The sequence below is a fragment of the Sturnira hondurensis genome, unplaced genomic scaffold, assembly GCF_014824575.4.
Source record: "Sturnira hondurensis isolate 20B ecotype Veracruz unplaced genomic scaffold, ASM1482457v3 Scaffold0008640, whole genome shotgun sequence".
Classification (NCBI taxonomy): domain Eukaryota; kingdom Metazoa; phylum Chordata; class Mammalia; order Chiroptera; family Phyllostomidae; genus Sturnira; species Sturnira hondurensis.
In genome coordinates, this window is record NW_028081271.1 from 11,865,919 (window position 1) to 11,888,920 (window position 23,002).

A 23,002-nucleotide genomic window follows, 5' to 3' on the forward strand; every position below is an offset into this window, starting at 1 on the left:
GTGTACAGCATAGAGGTTAAACATTTATATAATTTACAAAGTGATCTCCCCAGTAAGTCTAGTGCCGACCTGGCACCATGTGTAGTTGTTACAATATTACTGACTGCATTGCCTATGCCATCCTTGACATCCCCATGACTGTTTGGTAACCAACAATTTATACTTCTTAATCCCTTCACCTTTTTCACCCAGTCCCTCAGGCCCCCTCCCATCTGGCAACCATCAATTTGTTCTTTATGAGTCTCTTTCTGTTTTGTTTTGTTTGTTCTTTTGTTGTTGTTGTTTTTAGATTTCACATATAAGTGAAATCATATGGTACTTGTCGTTCTCTGTCTGGCTCATTTTACTTAGCACAATACCCTCTAGGTTCATCCAGATTTTCGCAGATGGTAGTATTTCATTTTGTTATGACTGAGTAATATTCCATTGTATATATGTACCACATCTTTATCTATGCATCTGTTGGTGGGCACTTGGGATGCTTTCACATCTTGGCTATTGTACATAATGCTGCAGTGAGCATAAAAATACATATTATCTTTTCAAATTAGTATTTTGGATTTCTTCAGCCAGATACCCAGAAGTGGAACTTCTGGGTCATAAGGCAGTTTTATTTGTATTTTTCTGAGGAACCTCCATAATGTTTTCCGTAGTGGTTATACCAGTTGGCAATTCCACCTACAGTGCACGAGGGCTTGCACTTTCTCCACGTCCTTGCCAACACTTGTTACCTGTTGATTTGTTGATGAGAGCCATTCTGACAGGTGTGAAGTAACATCTCATTGTGGTTTTCATTTGCATCTTTCCAACAATTAGAGGCATCCAGTTTCTTGTCTTGTCTTTTGGCCATCTGTGTGTGCTGTTTGGAGAAGTGTCTATTTAGGTCCTCTGTCCATTTTGTAATTGGAATGTTTGGGGCGGTGGTGTTACGTTGTATTAGTTCTTTAAAAATTGGGGGTATGAACCCCTTATCAGATGTTATCATCGGTGAGTATCTTCTCCCAGTTAGTAGATTGTATATTCATTTGGTTGATGGTTTTCTTTGCTGCACAAAAACTTTTAGTTTAATGTAGTTTCATTCTACAAAAAATTTTTTTGTCGTGTTTCCCTTGCCAAGCAGATAGATCAGAAAAAAGTATTAGTGAGAGCAGTATCAGAGCATTTACTGCCTGTCTTCCTCCAGGAGTTTTACGGTCAGCTTCAAATTCTTGCTTCCTCAGTTACTAGTGTGAAAACAGGCAAGCTATGCAATCTCTCTGGGTTGAATTCCCTATTTGTAGTAATAACTTTCACCTCCAAATTGTATTGTGTCTTCAACTTAAAATCCTTAGTTAAATGATCTAGCATCCTTATGTCACCATGTAAATCATATCCACTCATTTATATTATCTATACTTATAGATAACAATGTATAATTTATGTAATATATAATATGACAGGTGCTTTACGAGCACACCTGCCCACACGGCACGGAGGGTTCAGCAGTTTTCGAGCAAAAATGGCACAATCCCCATGCCCCGCCCTCCACATTCACCAGATCTCACCCAGAGCGATTTTTGTTTGTTTGTTTTCTGGGCTGAAAAAAAGTCCTCACGTGGAAAAGTTTTGCTGATGTGGAAGAGGTGGAACAAAAAGTGGCTGAACCACTCACTAAAAGGCACCAAAATTGATAAGTTTAAAGACTGTTTTGAGTATTGCATCAAACGGAGAGTACTTTGAAGATGACAGAAATTGAAACATGTAAGAATAAATACACAATTTCTTATTAGTAAATTCTGGTTTTGGGGGGTCCCCCCTCATATCATATATATTACACATAATTTTAATAATAAACCAAGGAGCAACAGAAATTATTATGTGAGCAGCTTAAGGCCACTGGTCATGTCTGTAACTGAGAACACGATTTATATCAGATCTGTACCCATGCGTGGACTTAAGGACCCTTACAGATTTATTGTTCTAATTCAAACCCAGAGAACTCAGGTAAAAATTCAGTGGGGTTTTCTAAATTTTGTTCTGTTTTGTATATGTTTGTTTTGTCAGCCCATCAAAAAAATGACTATAATCATTACAAAAGCAGTTGTTTGTTCAACAACAGAATATTTGTATAGGAGAGATTCAATCTCTCCTGGTAAACCTTCAAACATCGGTCTTTCACAATTCACGACTCTTTTTACCAGGTCTGCTTTTAAGAAGGTATAATATCTGGCCTTGAAATTCTCCCCCAATACAACTTGATTCAACTGAAATCATTAGAGATAATTGACCGAGTTAGCTATGCATGAAAAGCCGAGCTTGACGATTTGGTACAGCTCCATCCTCCTGCTGACTGTTAAAGCCAGTTAATGATCTGGAGCTGTGTAGGGGTTTCCAGAAATAACACAATAATGGCCAACATGCTGTAGTTAGCAGCTCAGAAAAAGAACTGTTTATTATTTTTCAGGCAATTGCCCAAACCCAGGCTATGGTATTTTTTTTTTGAACGAACCAATCTACTATGCAGAAACAGCAACAAATCACAACTAAAATGAACACAAACGTCTCCTTAATAAGGACAGTCTTGTGAATGATGAGACTCAGATTTTCAAAGCTATCGTAATTTCTTTGAGCAAGTGCTTTGAGCCCTAGATACTGATTCCAATGTCAGCGTGTAGAAGGGACCACATATAAGGCTCTTGTAAACAGGCTGGTAGAAAACAGTAAGTTTTTTGCCTGCAAGGTAAAAAGCTAAAAATGGGTATTTTGGCATTGTACTTAGTTCCAGACAACCTCTTAGGTAGTCCAGGTTTTATTTATTAGTAGATATATATGCACATGCGCACACACATTGCACTTAAGGAAAATCTGAAAGTTTCTCAAAAACTCAATGCTTGTGCTAAGGTCTCCGACTTAACATCCTGACCTTGCTCAGCTTTTGCAACAGGCCCTATGGAGACCTCATTTTATGCAAAACATTTATTTGAAGTGCTGGGAGAGATAGAAAAATCAAATAAGATGGCTGAAGTGGTTTTTAAAAAATAAATAATAAAACCTATTACTAAAAATAAAGCAAAAATCCCACTTGTTAAATGACCTTGTTTTGCAAATTGATTTTGTGTCTTAGCATTTCTGCTCTCAAAACATGCAGGGAAAACTACTTAAGTAAACTCCTAGTTAATAAATGAAAAAAAAAACAAATAAGTAAGACCTTTGAATTTTGTTTGGATATTGTTGATTTTTTGATATCATAAACAAACAAGCTTAGAAGGCAGATGACAAACTTGTAAAGGTATTTTGTATAATAAATGACAAACGGTTACTATCCCTAACATATAAATACTATTTAAAAATCAGTATGAAAAGACAAAATGTTTCATTAAAAAAAGGGCTATATGATTAAACAGACAACTTTAAACTATATAACTGGCTTCTAAAAATGAATATATTCAACCATAACAACAAAAGGGTCAGACATAAAAGGACAAATACTGTATGACTCTACACATATAAGGTACTTAGAATAGCCAAGTTCCTAGGACATAGAAAAATAATCCCAATTTTTACTTTTCCCTTGGTTTGATTTTTGTGTTGTCGGGGGCTGCAGGGAAGCATTGGAACGGTCTCTGGTGAAGGTCACATGGCAGTTGGGGGTGGCAGGGGCGCTGACCAGGGGCCAGCCCTCTAGGACTCACCTCTGTGCCTTTTGGAGCAGAGAGGCCTTGAGCTAATAATACCCAACTTCCTGAGCTGTTAAATGAAATAACATGAGAGGCAACCATACATTGATATTTTTCTTCCTCTCTCCTTCCCTTCCCCTCTAAAGATAAAAAAATAAAAATCTTTAAAAAAAAGAAAGAGATAGCTTCAAAGCAGACCCTACAGTAGTATTGTAATTACCAGTATGTCAGGAAAGCACGCCTGCTGATGTATCAAACCAGATTTGAGAACTCAGTGTGTTCAAGCCCTCCACTGAACTATGACAGAACTGGATCTGTTCCAACTTCCCACCTAGTAGCTTTCTCCTCCAAGCCCTCTTTTCATGTTCATTGTTTTAAGTTATTTTTTATTGAGATATAATTGATGTACAACATATTAGTTTCAGATGTAAAATATAATGATGCAATAATGTGTTCAGAAATGATCACATGCTAGTTAACATCCATCACCTTATACAACTGATAACTTTCAGATGTACAATACAGTATTATTATTAACCAGAGTCACCATGCTGTACATTACAACCCGTTACTTATTTATTCATGTTCATTTTTGTTTCAGCAGCACACTATCTTTTCTAAGGGTTAATTTTTTAAAAAATGATTAAAGTCCTATGCCAGACTGGCGCATATTTGGAGCTTAAGTGATTATCCGAAAAGGAGATTTATATCACATTTATACATAAACAAGGGACTCCCTCCTCTTCACTAAAAATGCCACTGGTACACTATGTAAACCTCCCCCATATTTTAAACCTAAAATTTTCAAAAAATATTGTCCAAAAATGCTTTCCTGAAAAAGAGAGCTCCATTTGGTAAAATGTAAAAGGGGTGAATTTATTTCTCCACCTAAGCCTCTCTTGTTCTCCTCTTCCCCCTCCTACCCTGCAAGCTTCTGGGTCTTAAACGTTTCTGAAAAGAATAGAGACCAGGGTCCATGGTGGCAGAAGGACCCAGACTTGGGTCACTGGAGCTTAAGCATCAAAGAAAGTTTTTAAGGACAAGCATTAAATTTTGAATTTCAGTACTTCTCTGAAATTAGTACTGTTTAAAAACTATTTTCAAAACTTTCTATTTGTCATATCTCCTATGCATGTTACAAGTAAAAGTATTTTATACAATTGAACAACAATACAAAATTATTTTATGCACTAATTTCACAGTGCTGCATTGAACACAAATTATATTACAACACTTTCCAAGGTCGAGAATCTCTTAGTTCCTGTGGGAGAGAAATAAATTTCCAAAGAGATTGCTTGGCTCGTATCACTAGAGCAGAGGTTTAAATTAGTTGTCCCCGGGCTAAACAAAGCCAGAAGTTGAAATTACTTGGAATGGGTTTAGATGGTTTTAAATTTGTTACCAGCAGCTAAAAATTGGTACATTTAATATGAAAATAAACCAGAAATCTAGGGGGTCTTGAAAAATCTTTAAGCCCGAAGCAGGGAGGTTGGTGTGTTAACGTCTGCCAGCAATCCAGGGGGCCTTAGTGGTGCTGTCCGCTTGGAAGGGTCCTGGGCGCTTTAGTTCTCACCTGCCTGCTGTGGCCTGCTTTCCTAACCAGTATTACCTGCCCGAGTGCCTGTAGACACTTTCTGCTTTTTTTTTTTAACACAGTGTAGTGGAAAAAAATGCAAGAGGGTGTCCTGAGTCACTCAGCCATCTGTCTTGCAGTTTAGGACTTAGCTATGTGAGCTTTCTTGCCTTGGTAATATGACAGTTAAATGGGAAAACATCCAGATGGAGAGGGAGTGGCTATTCCTGTGCACAGCTCCCATGCAGCTGATGCCCAAACAGAGAAGAGCATGGAAACAAGCGAACAGCATAGGACCTCCTGTCAAACCTTTTTTCTTTGCTTTTTTTCTAGTCTGCCATAAAGGACAAGTAATTGATGCCCTGGCTGGATATTTCAGTTGGTTAGAATATCATCCACCTATGCCAGGGTTGTGCATTCAATCCCCAGTTAGGGCATATACAAGAATCAACCAATGAGTGCATAAATAAGTGGAACAACAAACTGATGTTTTTGCTCTCTTTCTCTCTAAAATCAAACAATAATTTTTTTAAAAAATCTCTAAAATGATGTCATGAAGTAGAGAAGATGACATCAATAATCTGGGAAAAAAGAATGAAGCTTGGGCAAGAAGAGACAAAAAATATTAGTATGCTTTATTCTGGAAAGATGAATACTTAGTAGGGGTGGGTATACTGGGATTGCACAGACTCATAGACACCCAATTAAACTAAAATACCACTTCTCCCAGCTGATAATAAACATTTAAGAACTTATTCTGCGAACTGATATGCTCTGGAGGAGATGCTTAGAATATCTACTTTTTTAAGGTTTGGATTTTTAATGAATAAGGGAAATTTGTATGTTTAGGAGGTGTATTCCTTATTTCCAAGTCTGAAATACACACTGCAGCCTGAATGATCTTTTCAAAACGCAAATTTGATACTTAGCTGGCTGGGGAGACACCCTGATCAGGAAAGCGTTTTCCCAGAGTGAGGCTTATGTGCTGACCCCCGCGATTTGGGAAACCCGATGCAGAATTTGTGGTAGTGGGAACGGAATTCACTCTTTCCCTGACAAATTCATATATATATATATATTCATATATATATATATATGAATATATATATATGCAAATTTGATCATCGGATGCCTCCTACCATTAAAGTGTTTTCTCATTGTTCATGCAGGGAATCGGACGTTCTTGCCCTTTTCCAGCTTCTCCTGGACTCCCACCCCACCCCACCCCCAGCAATTGTGAGCACTTTGACCATTCCTTCATCATGCAAACTTCAGTGGGCAGCGCTCTCTTGTCTTGGGCCAGATCAGGTCCGCACTTCCTGGCTCTCTTTGTCATGTGCCCCTTTTTGCCTCCCCACTACTGTTAACTCTGAGAATACAGAGATGGGCCTGCCCGTCCTTTACCTATGCGTCTGCATCAGCTGTGTTACTGAATTTAAGTGGTTGATAGGCTATAACCATTTGAGATGTTCTATTGAAGAACGGGACGAGTTAGGTAGTTTCATTTACCTGAAGCAAGGAAAGGAGGTGGGATTCACATCCAAAGCCCTGTCTCCAGAAAGAGAAGCTTAGCTATTGCTTATATACACTCTTTGGTTAATTACATGTTAACTTCTTTCCAGTTGGCTGCAGTTAGCTGGGTGGGTTCCTGGCAAGGTCATCCTGTTTACTGCTGTGTCTGCAAAAAACTGTGCTACATTTTAACTTTTCGAGCTCCCAAGGGCCCAGACCTAAGGCCCTTGTTCTATGGAACAGTTGCTGGAAGACAAAAGCCCTGAAAACATTTGTTGAGTAGAGAAGCCCCATGCCTCCTAAAATGCTCTCTTTAGAGCCCAACTCTGGGTGGTAGAAATAGCATTTTTATGTTGTTTTTGAAAAACGGGTGAAAATGAATTTTGTGTATGTAAACTGAGACATGACTATGAAATCAATACATTTTAAACTAAGAGAGACTGAATTCTCCCATTTACATTTAACCCTATTTAAAAACAGACTCTTCCTCCAGCTCCTCTCTCCTCTGCTTTGTAGAGTGCCATCTAAGATACTACATGCAGAGGGTCCAGCACAAGTAACGTGCCTTTTTATTACAAAATCTTTGATTACAAAATCCTGTAACATAACAATATCACACTCAAGCATGCCATATGACATTTTAGGTCACAGGTTCAAATTAAAGCTATAAATTATTACACCCATATTATTACCCTACCAACCACACTCAAGCAGGCCTTACTTCTGTCTGACGGTGTATTTCACTTGTTAATTGTGCGTCTCTTCCACCAGGAAGTAAATCCCAGGAGGGATGGGATGTTGGCCATTTTGTTGCTCACTGCTTCACCTCCAGAGCCTGGAACAGAATTGGCCACATAGCAAATGCCCTTCATACATTTGTTGAATGAATGGGTTTAGGTTACTAGAAGTTTTCTTTGCCCAGAAGTAATAAGCAGAAATGGTCAATTAGCCCCAAAGTAAATTTTCGTAGAACTCTGGTTTGGATTTTTAAAAACCTTAGAGTTTGTGTTCAATTCCGAGCTTAAAAAATGTAGGCTTCCTAGTATGTCAGGGGCCCTCAAGTTACAGTCCATCAGAATCACTTGAGCACTTACTTGTAAAAATGAAGTTATCACCATCAAAGACTCTAACTCTGCAATTAAGGGTCAGGTCCTACCAGTTCCAGGAGCTGCATTAGGTTGTAGCCCAAGGACCAAGATTTGAGAAACACTGACTGGGACTGCCCACAGCAGACTCAAGACGTGGGGAGTAAAAACTCCTCCTTTCTGTCGTGGCCGGTGGGGCTCGATACCGGTCAGGCTGCGCACAAGAGGCAGTGAATTCTCTCTCGTTCCACGTTTCTCCCCCTCCCTTCCTCTCTCTCTAGAATCAATCAAAGAAACAAAACTTAAACTCATCCTTTTCTACAGCAGTGTTAATTACTTACATTACACCTACGGGCTTTAGCAATGAATAATGAATGTCCAAAGGACAGATCCTTTCACCGCTTTACGTAAAAGGGTAGTTTATTCCTACTTCCCCGCGTCGCCTGTTTCCGCGGTTCTTACCAGAATGAAAGGGGGAATTAAAGAGATTTAAGCAAAGTGTGCAAACCTACAAAAAACAAAACAAGAAAAGTGCGTGCTGGAGTGCGAGCTGAGACCTCCCGCACTACCAAACGCCTCGTGGGTACATCCTTTGCCTTTGCTCCAGACTCCAATGGTTGGAGACCTTTAAGTGGCTGCTCCTGGAGAAGTGCACACCGCCGGAGGAAAACATTCCAGCTCCCGCCGGGCGCGGGGCGGGGCGGAGCTAAGACGGGCGGGGCCAGAGGACCGCTTTAGGCTGCTGCTGGCTGGCGAGCCTGGCCGCCGGGAAGGAGCCGGGAACCGGCAAGTGGGAGAGGCAGGGGTCGTGGGGTGGAGCCTGGGGGCTGCAGGAGGCCGTGGCCTGGTACCCAAGACGTGGAGAGGAAGCCGCGCTGCCCCGCCCAGTCCCTCCCCTCGGGGTGGGCCCAGCCGGGGGGTACGGCGGGGAGGTCGCGCGGGAGGCAGTGCGCTGTAGCCGCCTGTGCGAGGGCGCTTCGCTCCAGTCCCTGCTATGGCCCATCTTCACCGCAGGAGCAACCGATCCTGGGCTTCTCGCCCCGCTCCCTGAGCGTTCTCCCTTTTCGATCTCTGAAAAAACCCACGTTCTTTCTGGGGCCGTGGCTAGTGGCACCGACAGTCAAGCAAAGATGCGCTGAGGACCGCTGGGGCGCGCGTCTTGGGTGACGCCGTGTGTCGCGGCGCGGGAGCCCAGGTGCCTCAGGCTGCCTCGATTTCCCCACTGTGCTCCCTCCGCCCCCTGCCGCACTTGATGTGCAGAAAGAAGCCGGACACCATGATCCTAACACGTAAGCTAGACTTGTGCCTTGCCGTTAGGCCAGCTGCGGGAGCCAGCTGCGGAAGGGAACCGCCGCGGAGGAAGTGTCACCCCACCTTGTCAAGCCGGTGCCTGGCGTTCTGTGCTTTTGAAACGCCTTCCGAGGAGGCTTGGGACCGAGTCGCCCGAGTTTCTTGGAGTGGAGGAGGTGGAGTGTGGGGAAAACAAGGGGTTTGGGGCGGGGAGGTCTTAATCTCGGGTAATGACCCTTGACTGCACATGCCTTGGGGCTCAAGGGCTGGCGCGTCCTGTGGGCTCGGGGAAGGGCTGAGGGCTGGGAGGGGACCGCGACTAATGAAATGAAGCCCACATTATCTTTCCGCTGTGGCTCCGGACGTAGGTCCGGGCTTGGGGTGCACGGCAGAGCGAGGGTCCTGGGCCAGGCTGCTTCCATTCCTGCTGGAAATCCCAGGCGACGATGGCCTCTGGCCGAGAGGGCCGTGGCTTAACCGCCTTTCTAGTATCTGCCCCTTGGGGACCTTTCAAGGCGCTGTACTTGCTGTCCTTCACCACACAAGTCCAAAATCAGCGTCGACTTCCTGTGAGTTTATTGTTTAGGAACGTTTAGATCGTGGTGGTATTTGTAAATGCTTTTAAGGAAAAAAAAGTAAATCAAAAATTGTTTTAATTTCATACTGATTTGTTGAGATGTTTTTGATGCTGGACAATAACTCAGAAGAGTCTTTTTGGTGGCTTCCGCCCCTGGAAAGTGTTGAAGCTATTTGCTAGAAAGGCTGCAGTGTGCCTTCACGCGCTGGGTCGTGGAATCGGTTTCCTAAAGTGTCCCATTGAGATGCCCAAGCCCTTGGCTCCTGAAGGGCGGGGTGGGGCGGGGGGGGGGGCATAGAGAGTGAGTCCCCGGGCCAGCGATAGGAAGGAAGGACGCCTCCCTGCCCGATTTTTTTCGGAGCGAGGCGACAGCCTTTTGGAACCCTGCCACAGCGTGTGACCTTGTCCCTACCTCCAACGTCACGAGCCGAGCCTTTGATCTTAAGGAAGGAGTTGCACCCTTGCCCGCAGCAAACGGGCTCTACCACGTGTAATTTACCGCGGGTAATGTACCGCGCCTCTACCCCCACCCCCACGTTCCCTGTTACGAGGGGAGTTAGAGAAGACCCCTGGCAAGGCGGGCGGGCGGCATGGGACTCCTGGGTCCGCAGCCTGGTACCTGGGTGAGTCTGGAAAGTGACAGGGCCTCTCTGTACCTCCTTCATCAGCGACATAGGGGACTAACCGTATTTACCGCGCGCGAGGGTTGTGAGGATCAAAGGAACTAATAGGAGTGCTTGGCACAGTATGTGGTGCTGGTGTCCCACAAACACCCAATTTATGCTAGTCATTGTAGAAGGAAGTCCCCGCGTGTAGTCTGTCTGCTCTGTGGAGAAGAAAACCTTGCCCTGTGCCAGCTGTGAGTCTTAATACACCCAGCATGGTTAGCTAATGGATTCATGCTCGGGATCCAAAGGCTGGTTCAGCCATTGTCGGGGTGGAGGAATGCACCAACTAAGCAAAGCCACCCACCACAGAAGGATTCATGAGGGTGGCATCTCTGACGCAGTGGGGTAGAAAAAAGAGCACAGCTCTGGAGACCGAATACTGAGTCTCAAATTACCTTTTTTTTCCAAACTCTGCTGAAAGGATGAGGGAAAAATAATAGCCCAGCAGAACTCTGAGTGTAAATCTATCAGCAGCTCCAAGAGGTTGACTAATTCAGCCTCCATCTGGTCCTCCCAGGAGATAATTTGCAGACCATAAGTGTGGAATTAACGGAGGCACCCAGTGCCACCTTGGCTTGCAGACTGCAGCAGATGGTCGGAGGGCTACCCCCCCCCCCCATAGAAGGACTAAAATCCTGGAGAATGAGTGTCAAATAGTTAGCAGATGTACGTTCAGAAGTTATTTCAAGACGTTTTCTGAGAAAATGTTGGCGATTGCTCACATTAACTTTTACTGTGGCATGCCAGATTTATGACATGGCCCAAACCTGGGTACATATTTTTATCATTAGCACTACTGTTGAGAGTTTAAAGTGAAGCACAACAGACTGACTTTCTCTCCCGGCCGCTTTTAAAAGTTTGCTTTTGACAAAAACAGATCTCGTTTTAATTCAAGCTGAGGGACACCTTACACCACATTGGCTAGAAGCTGAACAACAGGAACTGACTTGGTTTCCCAACTCTTCAGAAGCTGAATAAGTAGTTCCCAACTTAAGTCTTTCCCTAGAATGGATGGGAGAAGTGGTTTTGCTTACTTCTATGTGTCTTAACTTTCCAACTGTATCTTAAGAAAAACACCACTCATTCCTTAAAGAGTGAAAAGGTTGAACAGACAAGTAGTTAACTGGCTAATTGTAGGCAGTGTTCCAAGTTTTAATACACTGGACCCAGTCAAATGATTTTCCTATATTTGTGGAGTGAAGGTGAGAGACCGGTTGCACTTTAACTTAAAGCCTTTCTTTATTTGTTTCTCTCTTTTTTTAAAGATTTTATTTGTTTTTTAAAGGGAGGAATAGAGGGAGAGAACCATCAATGTGTAGTTGCCTCTTCCTCACCCCCTACTGGGGACCTGGCCTGTGCCCGGGTCAGGCATGTGCCCTTGACTGGGAATCGAACTGGTGACACTGATTTGCAGGCAGACACTCAACCACTGAGCCACACCAGCCAGGGCTATTTGTTTCTTATTTTGTTATTTTTCCATACTGCATTTTAAAGAGCAAAAACCAAATAAGGTTCTTAAAAAGTGATGTTTGGTTGCTCCTGGAGAAGATAGGAGCAACAGAAATTACATTAACAGAAACATGTATTATGATTAAACAGCGTATGCCTGTGAAATTAGTGAAAAATGTATGTTGTACTCACACTCCATTTGTAGGGCTTTTGAGGGGATGTGGCGGGCCCCAGTGAGATGCCTCCAGTCAGAGGCTTGGTGGGATTCCAAGAGGTGATTTCAAATACAAAAATAAGTACTTGGGTTTCCCTTGGTGTCCCCATGGAGATTTTAAGCCATGATGCAATGTTCAAATGAAAGTGGTATTTTTATGACTTAGGCAAGTAAATATGCAATTTGAAAATAGCCAGGGAAGGGTGAATTGGCCCAGAGGACTGGGGCATGCAAAGTACAGTGGGTGAAGTGAATTGTACTTTTTTGAAGAGAGCCTTATGCTGGACAGGATGGTCCAGTGTTGTAAACACGAGTTTTCTCATACTTAACTCTCCTTCCTAGCAACAGGAAGACGGAAATGAGGCCATGCAGAGAGGGGAAAAAAAAAAAAGACCCTGACCCGCTCCAGACAATACTTGACCCACCCTAGCATTCACCCTGTGCAGCCAGAAGACTTGCAAAAGTAAAAATAACTTCAGATGTTTCCCCTTCCTCCCTGGCTGTTGCCAAATTGCTGAAGTCCGAATTCTTGGCGCTTTAAAACAGTGATGTCTCAGCCACTGTGCTGCAAAAATTTTTAAGCTTGCAACACCTGACTGTTTGGTCAGGGGCACTGACCTCTTTTTCCTTAGATGGTCAAATGAAAAAATGACAACCGCCAACACAGCAATAGCCGTCCTTCTGAATGCATCAAGGTTATACCTATTTTTTGTCAGATTGGCAAAAAAAATACATTTTTTTTGGTGAGCTGCAGTATTTTAGTAACTAGTGTATGTGTGCCACGAGATGTAAAGGGTTGAAAGCTGCTGTTTTACAACATTGCAGACGGTGTGGCTGGCATCAGGGCACACGTCGTGCCAACTGGGCCTGTTCGTGAAATTGTGAAGCGGACCTGGGAAGAAAAGAGACGGTCATTGTTAATGTTTGCAGAACCCAGTGATTAGAATTATATGAATTGAGATCAGGTGGAAGCGAGAAAACTTAATTTCTAAATCTAGTCCTTCCTCTGCATTTCTCTGAGCGCTCATTTTCCCAGGATTTGCCCCTAAGATACTTAAGTTGGAGCAGTGGGGGCTACAATGCAAAGGAATTATCTATATCCAGCTTGCGAGACATAGGGTCCTCGCTCTGATGGTCCAGGTGAAGTAACACCCAGCCATAAAGTGTAAACATTCTGTCCTAGAAAGCAAAGCGGTCCCAAGGCCCTCTTTTCAGTGGCTGTGAAATTGGGAGAAAATGCTTTTTTGGAACAGATGTTTACAGCTGTCCTTCCAGCAGACTCTGCGGCTGTTGTGTGTGTGGGATTTCAGTGGGTGGGGGGTGGGGGGTGATTCCCCTTTTAAGGGAGATGCTGCTGGAGGGTTAAAATATGTTTCCTAAAAATGGGTTGCTGGTGCCAGTGCCCTTGGTGTTTTCTTTGAGCCTCTAATTAGTCAGAAATCTAATTACTGTGGAAGGGGTGAGATTCCCAGCTGAGAAGGGCTCTTCCTGTCTGCCTGCCCTGTTCCTTGGGGTACCCTGTGTTGTTGTTAAGGGTTATCGTGATCCGAGATAAGGAGTGGGGAGTGGCCCTGCCGGGGGTTCTTTAACGCTGTCTGCTCTGTCCGGACGTTTTGTTCACTGGCTGCTCCCTCTTTGCCATTGAAGTTGACGGAGGACAGGGAGAAAGCCTTGCACACTCAGCCTGTGTACAAGAAACAGTCAGCCTTTTTCTTTTATGGATAACTCCTTTTGTTTTAAGTTATAAGAAACAATTTGCACACTTTAGACCAGAGTGTATTAACATTACAGAAGTAAAACATACCATGTTTGCATTCACAGCCACACGTACTTTTTATTTTTGGTGGTGTTTTTTTTTTAACCCGCAAGGCCACAAAGCAGATGCAGTGATTTCCATTTCCCAGATGAGGGATCGGGCTTGCAGACAGAGGTACCCTGCCCAACATCCCTGACGGTACCTGGCGGAGCTAGGCTATGTACGGCTGTCGAGTTCACCTTGGGGAGACATATTTGCCAGCAGTTGATTCCATTTCGGAAACAGTATTTGTCACTTGGCATCACGTAGAGCCTTGCGGTCACTCTGCGGTTTCCTAGGGGACTTGAGCTCCTGGGTAGGGAGCTACAGTGTTAGGGTTCGGGATTGAAAGAGTAGTAGGTTTTGCCTCCCTTCTCTGGGGGCCTAGTGAATGGAGACTCGAGCCGCTGTCTCTCCCAGGGAGACAAGGGGTCTGGGACCCCATGTTCTAGCCTGTTACTGACTGTACTGAAGAACGCCTTCTTCAGTGAAAGTACTTAATACGTTTAAGGGAAATTTTTCTCGCAGATGTCACTGAAAACATTTGAATGGCATCATGAAAATGCCTGCGTAATAAAGAACTAATGTTCTTGGGCGCCCAAAGGTAAAAGGTTAGAACTTGGCATTTGTTTCTCTTGATCACACATCCTTGCTTTTTGTTCTGCTACGGAGACCAACTGAGTCGCAGTGTGGAAGGTACACTCCTTTTCCATTCACACAAGCCTCTGCTCGGTGGCCCTTTCAAATCCTCCCCCCTCCCGCCCCCAGGAGGAAAATCAAAAGCTAACGGAAGGCTGAGGTCAGTGAAGCAGAGTCCTCGGATGCCTTCCACCCGGCCCATCCACATTTTGTTCTCTTCCCTGCCCCACCTCTGAGTGTCCTGTGGAGAGGACTGGTCGCTGCTTCCTGACTTGTCAGAAAGGCGCCTTCCTTCTTGCCGGAGTCTCTGGAGGATGTCTGGGGGACAAAAGTTTTCCACACCCTGCAGTTGTAGCATTTCTCAGGCTGCAGCACTTGGGAGACCAGAGAGGAAGGGACCACGGAGGTGAGAAGGAGGCCACAGTGCCAGTGGCCTGTGCACTGCCTTGCACCGAAGCCACAGGGTGCCTTTTATCACAGTCAGGTGATAAAGTAGATAAAGATGCTGAAACTCTGAAATCATAGTTAACCTCCTGGGCCTTGAGAGACCATAAACTCAAAGGGACAGGCTCCACGTAGCTTTCTTTTTCAAACTTTATAGCATGAAGAGGGGATCTTGCCCCGTCCTTGTGTGTTTGTAAAACACTTTTATGGGAAATTCCAGAACTTTGCAAAGCACCCTGGAAAAACATTGCCTCTCCCCTACTGAGATGTGGGGAAGTTCAGCGACTAGTCCAAGGTCACATGTGAATTGAAAGGAACTGCAGACCCCTTCCTGCCTGGTGTGTCAACAAAGTGACTTTAGTAACGAAATGAGGCTCTTAGTGTGTTTGTAGGAAAAACCTATCAGTTATAAAACCAGGAATGTTCCTAAGTGAGAAAGAGATACCTGAATCAAAATTTCACCATTGGTGAGGGGTGGGGCTAAAAGCAGTTTTGATGAAAATAATGCTTTAGTTTACTGAAAAGACAGTAATACCTTTTAAGTACTTCTTGGGCACAAACTTGGAGAGTCAATGTGAACAGTGTTTCCGGTGTGAGGCTGGATGTAGGAATGACTAGAGAGGGCCTCACCTGGCGGGTAGCTGCCAGGTGTTTATTTTCACTCCTCTTTGATAAGGCAACTTGAGTTTTTATTTGACTCTTGATTTTCTTTTTCCTCTTTGTCAGAATTAACTAAAGTATGGATGAACAGGGTGTTTGTTTGTTTGTTTGTTTGTTTTTAGAATTCCTCACTATTCCCTTTATTGAGGGTTTTTTGGTGCAGTTTTCGTGTTTCCTGTGTGATAGCACCGTAGACTTCAGGGCAAAAGCCAAAGGTCGGGGGTGGGTGCATGGGGAGCTTAGCGGAGTAAGTTTTGCTAACGTGTTAAGAGAGAGAACTGATATGCCTGCCCATCCTTGATAACGCAGATGGTAGGAGTTACTTTGGGTAACTAGGTATTTTGACTTAAAGCAGGGGTGTCAGACTCACTTTCAGGGGAGGGGGGAGCACATCAGCCTCACGGTTCCCTTCAAAGGGCCGAATGTAACTTTAGGACTATAGAAATGTAACTACTCGTAAAGGGGCAAGGACTTGCTGCCAGGTAGAAATAAGGTGCAGGGCTGGATTCGGCCCGCCGGCCTTGTGTGTGCCACCTGTGCCTTAAATAACAAGTTTAAAAGGAAGTCGATTATACGATCTTAACATACATACTTCGCTTTACAAAAAAAAGGCTCAGAAAAATATGGCCCTCCAAGTATGTTATTTAGATTGTTTTCTTGAAATTGTCTTCTTAATCTATGCATTTATCATCTTCAAAGGGCTTGGTATTTTAAGGGCTATTTCAAATACTTTTTCATGGCAGTACATGGTTTGAAATGCATAAGTATTTGATATAGAATAATAAAAATGTGTGTGCATGCATGTGTAAATCAAAGGAGGGTTGTTTTTTTAATTCTGCCCAAGATTGAAATGAAATAGAAAGATGTGATGAGCAGCATCCATTTCCTTGACAGTCTATTTTCATTTCATTTGGACTTTCGTGCTGGGCAGTTAAGTGCCAGTCCTGATTTGCTGGGAGATATTTTCTGCTCCTGGGAGTAATTGAATTAGCTCAAGTCTGGAATGCCTGAAAAACCATGGCGTACGTGGGCTGAGGTTAATACTGAGCTGTCTACGTTTACGACAGCCCAGATTTTTTGATGTGAAGCACTTGCCTTTTTTTTTTTTTTTTTGGTTTCTGTGTTAAAAGCAGTATTTTTCAAATGCTTGAACTGAACGATCCCCAAAGGGGATTTCAGTTGATTTAATTTGCATCACTGGAGTGTCGAGTCACTGGTCACGTGCCTGGTCCCAGGTACGGGCTTGCAGGGCAGGCCTCCCAAGGCTCCTTCCTTCAAGGTGAAACTATTTATTAAGTTGTCAGCACATCATTGGAGAACATGGGTCCTTTTCCCCCTTTGTGTGATTTCGAGGAATGTTCTTTCCTGGAAAGCAGCATATCTGCCTCCAAACCTCAAGGCAGGAGAAAGATTTTTTAGAAATCTTGAAAATTCTCCCTGAACCTCCTGTTGGTATTCAAACTAAAAAAAAGGGGGGGGCACCATGATTTAGAAGTGAGGGCGATCTTTGTGGGTGCAGAAAATGCTCTGACATGTGAGCAAGAGCAAAGGAGCTCTGGAATCTTCAGCAAACCAGCTAAACCCAAACCAGCTTCCTCATTTGTAAAGAGGAAAGATGCAAAGCTCCAAGATGCCTTTCAGCACCCAATGCACACAGATCCTGTAGAAGCCAGGATGCTGTTTTAACTGAAATACAGACATAAAAGATGAATGAGCAAAGTAAAGTTTTTCTGTGGGTCGAACTGTTTTTCTTCCTTTAAAGATTAATTTTAGTTCAAGGACTGCAGACACATAAGCAAGAACATGTAAGGTTATGAGTTCTTTATAATACGAACATAGGATGTTCATATTATAGGCTTCATGGAACAAAGGCTTCATGGAACATAGGCTTCATGGAACAAATCAAGAAATTAATTCCTTAAAAAATTAGACATTTCAGCAATAAGCAGTAAAGTTACAAAATAGGGACTTAGAGCAGCTAGGATTGATCCGATTTTTTTGAGGGAAGAATGTCTCAGTGAAACTGGTGCTAAATCTGGAAAACTGGCAGCAGAAATAGGACCTGTTCCTAAGGTCGTCGGTGAGAAGGGAACTGAGCACAAAGGAAATTGCAGAGGCCAAACCCATGGGATCTGCAAAACTTGTGGCAGTCCAGGTTTTACAGATGCAAAAACAGGTCCAGAGAGATTATTTGCATAAAGCCACTTAACTGAACAGTGGATTTTTCCCTGACCTGTTCCAGATAGTACTTTGCCCTCCTTTTGTGATGGATTGATTATTAGAAAGAGTTTGGGAAACTCCGAGGCAAAACCATTTCACATCTGAGGAAATCAAGCTGGTTGCTCATTGGGTTGACGGGGGAAGGTGGTGCCTTTACCTGCTCCCTGCGATGACCTGCTTCCCACTTCGTGGCTTCTCTTTGTGTTCTGTGTTACCGTAAATCCGACTGCTTGCCATTCCTTCCCAAACACCGGGGCCTCCCCATCTATATCCACCTCGCTGATTCTGTGTCTTTACTCTGAATATCTTCTGCCATCTAATCCTACATAGATCATAACCCTCTTTAAAATAAAGGCAGAACAAAAACATGTGTTGAAGTAGCTCCCTCCCACCTCTGAATTCACACAGGTCTTTCTTATATTCATTCCATCACATTCTCTGTACTGTACAGAATTCCTTAGTTTCCTTCCTTCCTCTCAGCCTCCCTTTCTTCCAACCAACCAACCAACCTTCCTTCCTTCCTTCCTTCCTTCCTTCCTTCTTACAGAAAAGCTATGCACGAAAATACTGCATTTCAGATAGCTTGCTTTGGTAGATAACAAATAAGATTTCCAAAGCACAGCAGGAAAACCATAAGGCCGCATATATTTCACCTGGGTTACTCAGTGAAACTCATTTCAGGTTTACATATGCTTATACGTACACCTGTGTTTTTGTACATGAACATGTGGGTATATACACATTACCTGCATACATACATGTGCCAGGTTACAAGGTAAAATCTATTATGGCATATTTATTTATTGAGCAACTACTATGTGTCCCACACTGTTGGCCCATGGGATATAAACCAGAGAATAAGAGAGACAAAGAAGCTTGCCCTTTTTGGAGCTTATAGAGGGGCAAGACAGAAAGTAAACCTAACACATGTTTTGGGAGAAGGAAAAGTAAGGCAGGAAAAGGGGACAGGGTGGATGAGGAGAGGCCAGTGTGGCTGGATCCCTGAGCCCGAGAGGGATGGGCTGACAGAGTGCAGTGAGGGCCAGGGCACCTGGGCCATGGCTAGTACTTCCTCTGGCTTTTACTTACAAAGTAGTAACTCATTGGTGCTGCCTGGACAGGGTCACTTGGGACCTAGCAAACACGAGGACCTTAGAATAGCCCTCAGGAAACCAATTCACCCTGAGTAGAGGATCATCAGATACCATGTACTCAACTGTGAATTACCTTTCCATTTGGCTTCCTGCTTCGGGGTAAGAACCTGCGTCTTTGACTGTTCCTGTGCACAGCTGGCAACATACTTAGTAGGTGTTTGATAAACAAACATGGAGTGAAGAGGGAAAGGAAGGAACATTGGCTTCATTTAAACGCGTGCCTGTCCTGGAACATACCTGACAGTGGGTTTGAGTCAACCACTATTAGGCCAGGTGGCCTTAGGAACTGAATGGGGACCGGCAGGTCTTTCAGAAGCATCCTTGCCGGCTTCTTTCAGAATGTGCACAGAAGATTCAAAAAAGATTCAAAGATTTTGAATTTTTTTAAGACATGTGGGGATAGGAATTTTTCTAGTTGCCAGTCAAAATCTTCGCTGTGATTAGGTAACATTAGGGTTTGATAAATATTAATTAGTAGATCCTGCTATCTGACTTGCTCCAGCCAGAATCCGTTTTACACACCTATCCCCTGATAACCAGTCTTTGGCAGCTGAGTGTGTTTGGCAGGTCTTTTTATTTACTGCAAAGAGAAAAGGATTCAAGTCAGAGTTCTTTGTCTGAATTAGTCCTCCAGTTCCTTAGGCTTTTGTTGAAGAAATAAATTTGGGCAGCATTTGCCTTGAGTTCTGATTTTGGTAGCATGTTGTTGAAGAAGTCAGGGACCCTGAAAATACCCACTGTGAGGACAACAGACAGAGGTGCAAGTAATCACTTCCTGCTTCCGCCCAATTACTGTTGCTCAACCTGCTAAGAACAGCGAGTTTAACAGAATGATGACGGGCTTGGGGAATTTCGGCCTCACTTACTGTTCAGGGGCGAGGGGAAGAGAGGGTCATCCCACTGTGCCAGGAAGTGTGCAAATAAGGCCTAATGGTTCCCAGTCAGACACAAAAGGGGCCTGGACCTCAGTCATCTAACCCAGCCAGCCACTAATGCTGATTCCAATAAAAATTTCCAGCTTCCTCCTCCACACATTTGTCTGTCGTTTGCCTAGAGAAAACCCAGGTAGAAAACTGACGTCTCACCACTGTGTTTTCAGTTTCTGACGGCATTTTGGCCTGGTGGGGCATGTTTTTCAAAAATCGCCCTTACGGTGTTCCCACCACCACTCACATGCACCGAGGGAAGAGCCATACCCTCATGGCCGGTTAGAGGGCTCCAAAAGCCAGGCGTGGGGGGGTTCTCGTGACCGAAGTAAGGACACACGTGCATGGTTTTCTTTGATATTTTGAATGCTGTTTATTGGAGTATGTTTTTTAAGGATAGAACCTATCCTGTTCATTTCTGTGAGTCTTAGTTCTCTATTCCACTGTGGCGTTCGAATGTAACAAAAGCTCATTTTTAAGGAAAAGTNCCGGTTAGAGGGCTCCAAAAGCCAGGCGTGGGGGGGTTCTCGTGACCGAAGTAAGGACACACGTGCATGGTTTTCTTTGATATTTTGAATGCTGTTTATTGGAGTATGTTTTTAAGGATAGAACCTATCCTGTTCATTTCTGTGAGTCTTAGTTCTCTATTCCACTGTGGCGTTCGAATGTAACAAAAGCTCATTTTTAAGGAAAAGTTATTTCTCTGCTTATCTCGTCACCTGCATATCTCGGGGGTAATACTGTTAATCCGTGTCTTAGAACCAATATGAAGAATAAATGAATGAATGAGCATTAAGTGCTGAGATGGTGCCTCGCTCATAGTAAGCACTCAGTAAAAAAAAGTTAGCCATTGACAAAGCGGGGGAAGGGCGGATGTCCAGAAAGACTGCCCAGAGGAGACGGCATTTGACCTAGGCCTTGAAGGATGGGCGAACGTTGACACTGAGTGGATGGGAAAGCATCTCAGGCCAGAGTAGTCAGAGACGTGTGGGAAGGTGAGCATCGAGTTTACTTTGGCTGGAGTATAGAGGGAGTATAGGCAGCTGAGAAATTCGGTGGGACGCCACACGAAGAGCCCTGAAAGCCACGCGGAGGTGTTCAGACTTGATTTTCTAAGCCGCGGAGTTCCAGTGAAGTTTGTGGGGGAGAGACAAGATCAGGACTGTAACTTGGGAAATTTGATGAGCCGGGTTGGATAGATTCTCTGAGCGGGCAGAGAATTGGAAACCTGGAGTTTTCGTTTTAGTTCAGAAGCAAAAGGAAAAGTAATGAAATCAGGGAGGTGATGAAAGGGTGTTCCCTAGCTGACTGGGATGTGGATGTCGGTTTGTTGCTTATGAAAGGAAAGGAAAAATTTATTTCACTGTAAAATTGATATAGGCTCCCCTATTTCCTATGGTTTCATAACTAAAGGAAAGACAGATTCTCATCTATTTTAGGGAAAGATAAAATTAGGGGATCTCTGCAGTCCTTGAAAATACTACTTTTTAGCCATTGTCAGCCTTTAACTCAGTTTTCTGCTGGAGAAGCAAATCTTCACCTGTTCACATTGTTGTTTTCGAATCATCGGCCCTAAGAGGAATAACGATTGGGACTCAGTTTTTCAGACCAATTCTGGGGCATTTCATTTCCTTGGTGGTGGAAAATGGGTAGGAGAGTGACAAGACAGCGACAGGCACTGAGAGTTCCCCACATCACTGGCCCCTTCAATCAGTAATATATGTGACAATACTTTGTAGTTTGTAAGAACATTATATGAATAAGTGTCAAGATTTTTTAGAAAAATAGCCCTTTATATCTTCCATGTCTCTTGGCATAAAGCCATTTTAATAAGAAAACTGGGACCACGCTCTGAAAAAGTGGCAGTCAGTGCTGGCTGGCGAGCCGTGTCTGAGTAAGGCTGTTGTGTGTGCACTGTGACCTGGTGTTACTCGCCGCTGGTTAAGTAAAATATTAGGAAAGCAAGGACATTTATTCTTCAACAGTCTATTACCGTTCAATGTCCAACCATCTGTTCAACAGAAGTAACCTCTAAATAGTCAGAAAAGTGAGTTATTTAAAATACTTTTTAAAAAAGAAACACTTACCTTTTTTTTCCTTCCCGTATCTATTTTTCAGCAGGGGCCATAGAGATAGAGTAAAAGTAGTTTCCTCATTCTTTGAAATAAAATGTTGAGCTTTTGTATATTTTTCCAGCAATATGGTTTTCTAGAAAATGTTTATTTTATGATTTTATTTAAAGCTTTCTTGCCCTGGCTGGTGTGGCTCAGTGGACTGAGGGCTGGCTTGCGAATGAAAAGGTCACCAGTTCGATTCCCAGTCAGGGCACATGCCTGGGTTGTGGGCCAGATCCCCAGTTGGGGGCATGTGAGAGGCATCCAATTGACATCTCCCCCACCAATGTTTCTCTCCTTCTCTCTCTCCCTTCCTTTCCCCTCAAATAAATAAACTATTTTAAATAATTAAAAATAAAGCTTTCTCAACTTTTTTCTGAGACAACGTATGGATATAAATACATGACAAAAATGTTAAGCACAGATAATTCACAGCGGACAATTCTGTTTATTCGGTTATTCAGTACAAACATCAAGGCTCGTACATGTTTGTCTCACTTGGTCCTTCTTCCCCAGTTCAGCCCAGAATCTGGTCTTTAATGCTGCAGCTTTCGTGATAAGATTCGTGGCTGTAAACTTTGCCATGCCTCTTGCTTCCACTCTGCGGCCGTAACTGTGCGTGGTTTGGGTGTTAACTAGCGCGTCGGAAGACAGCAGGTGGTTTTTCTCTTCGGCCTGCTCAGTAAGGACATCCCTACCTGTGTCCAGAATTACCTTCCTCTAAAGGCCAGGATCTCTTGAAATAACAGACCCAAAAAATGCTTTGAAACCTTACAGTTACTAAACGAAATTAAGATACGTACTTCCCCTAAGATAGGCTCCCATCTGGCTCAGAGGAGAGATGCTAAGTGAAGGTTTGCATCTGGAATAGATGAAGCAATGTTGAGGCATTTATAATGGTGACTGTCCTTCCATACCTAAGAAGTCTGATGGCCTAAGGAAAGGGGGAAGAGAAACTGAAAGAATATTCATTGTGCAGAGAAACTCACGAATGTGCCCTCACCTCCTCTGTGAGTCCGTTTGAAT

At 43.6% G+C, this 23,002-nt stretch overlaps 1 protein-coding gene and 1 pseudogene across 4 annotated transcripts in view; both read left to right on the top strand.

Annotated features, from left to right (window-relative positions):
- DLC1 (DLC1 Rho GTPase activating protein) overlaps positions 1 to 23,002 on the top strand; it is a 345,892-nt gene that overhangs the window by 292,682 nt on the left and 30,208 nt on the right. Inside the window, exon 1 of one of the 4 annotated variants that reach the window (XM_037055280.1) lies at positions 8,609 to 9,292. The exons of 2 other annotated variants lie outside the window; for them this stretch is intronic. In XM_037055280.1, coding sequence (XP_036911175.1) covers positions 9,079 to 9,292 — 214 coding nt within the window. In that variant the 5' untranslated portion in view covers positions 8,609 to 9,078. Of the gene's footprint in view, positions 1 to 8,608; positions 9,293 to 23,002 lie in introns of those variants that run through there. One more of the 4 variants, XM_037055282.1, reaches the window with a different exon arrangement.
- LOC118993241 (uncharacterized) lies at positions 6,151 to 6,284 on the top strand (annotated as a pseudogene).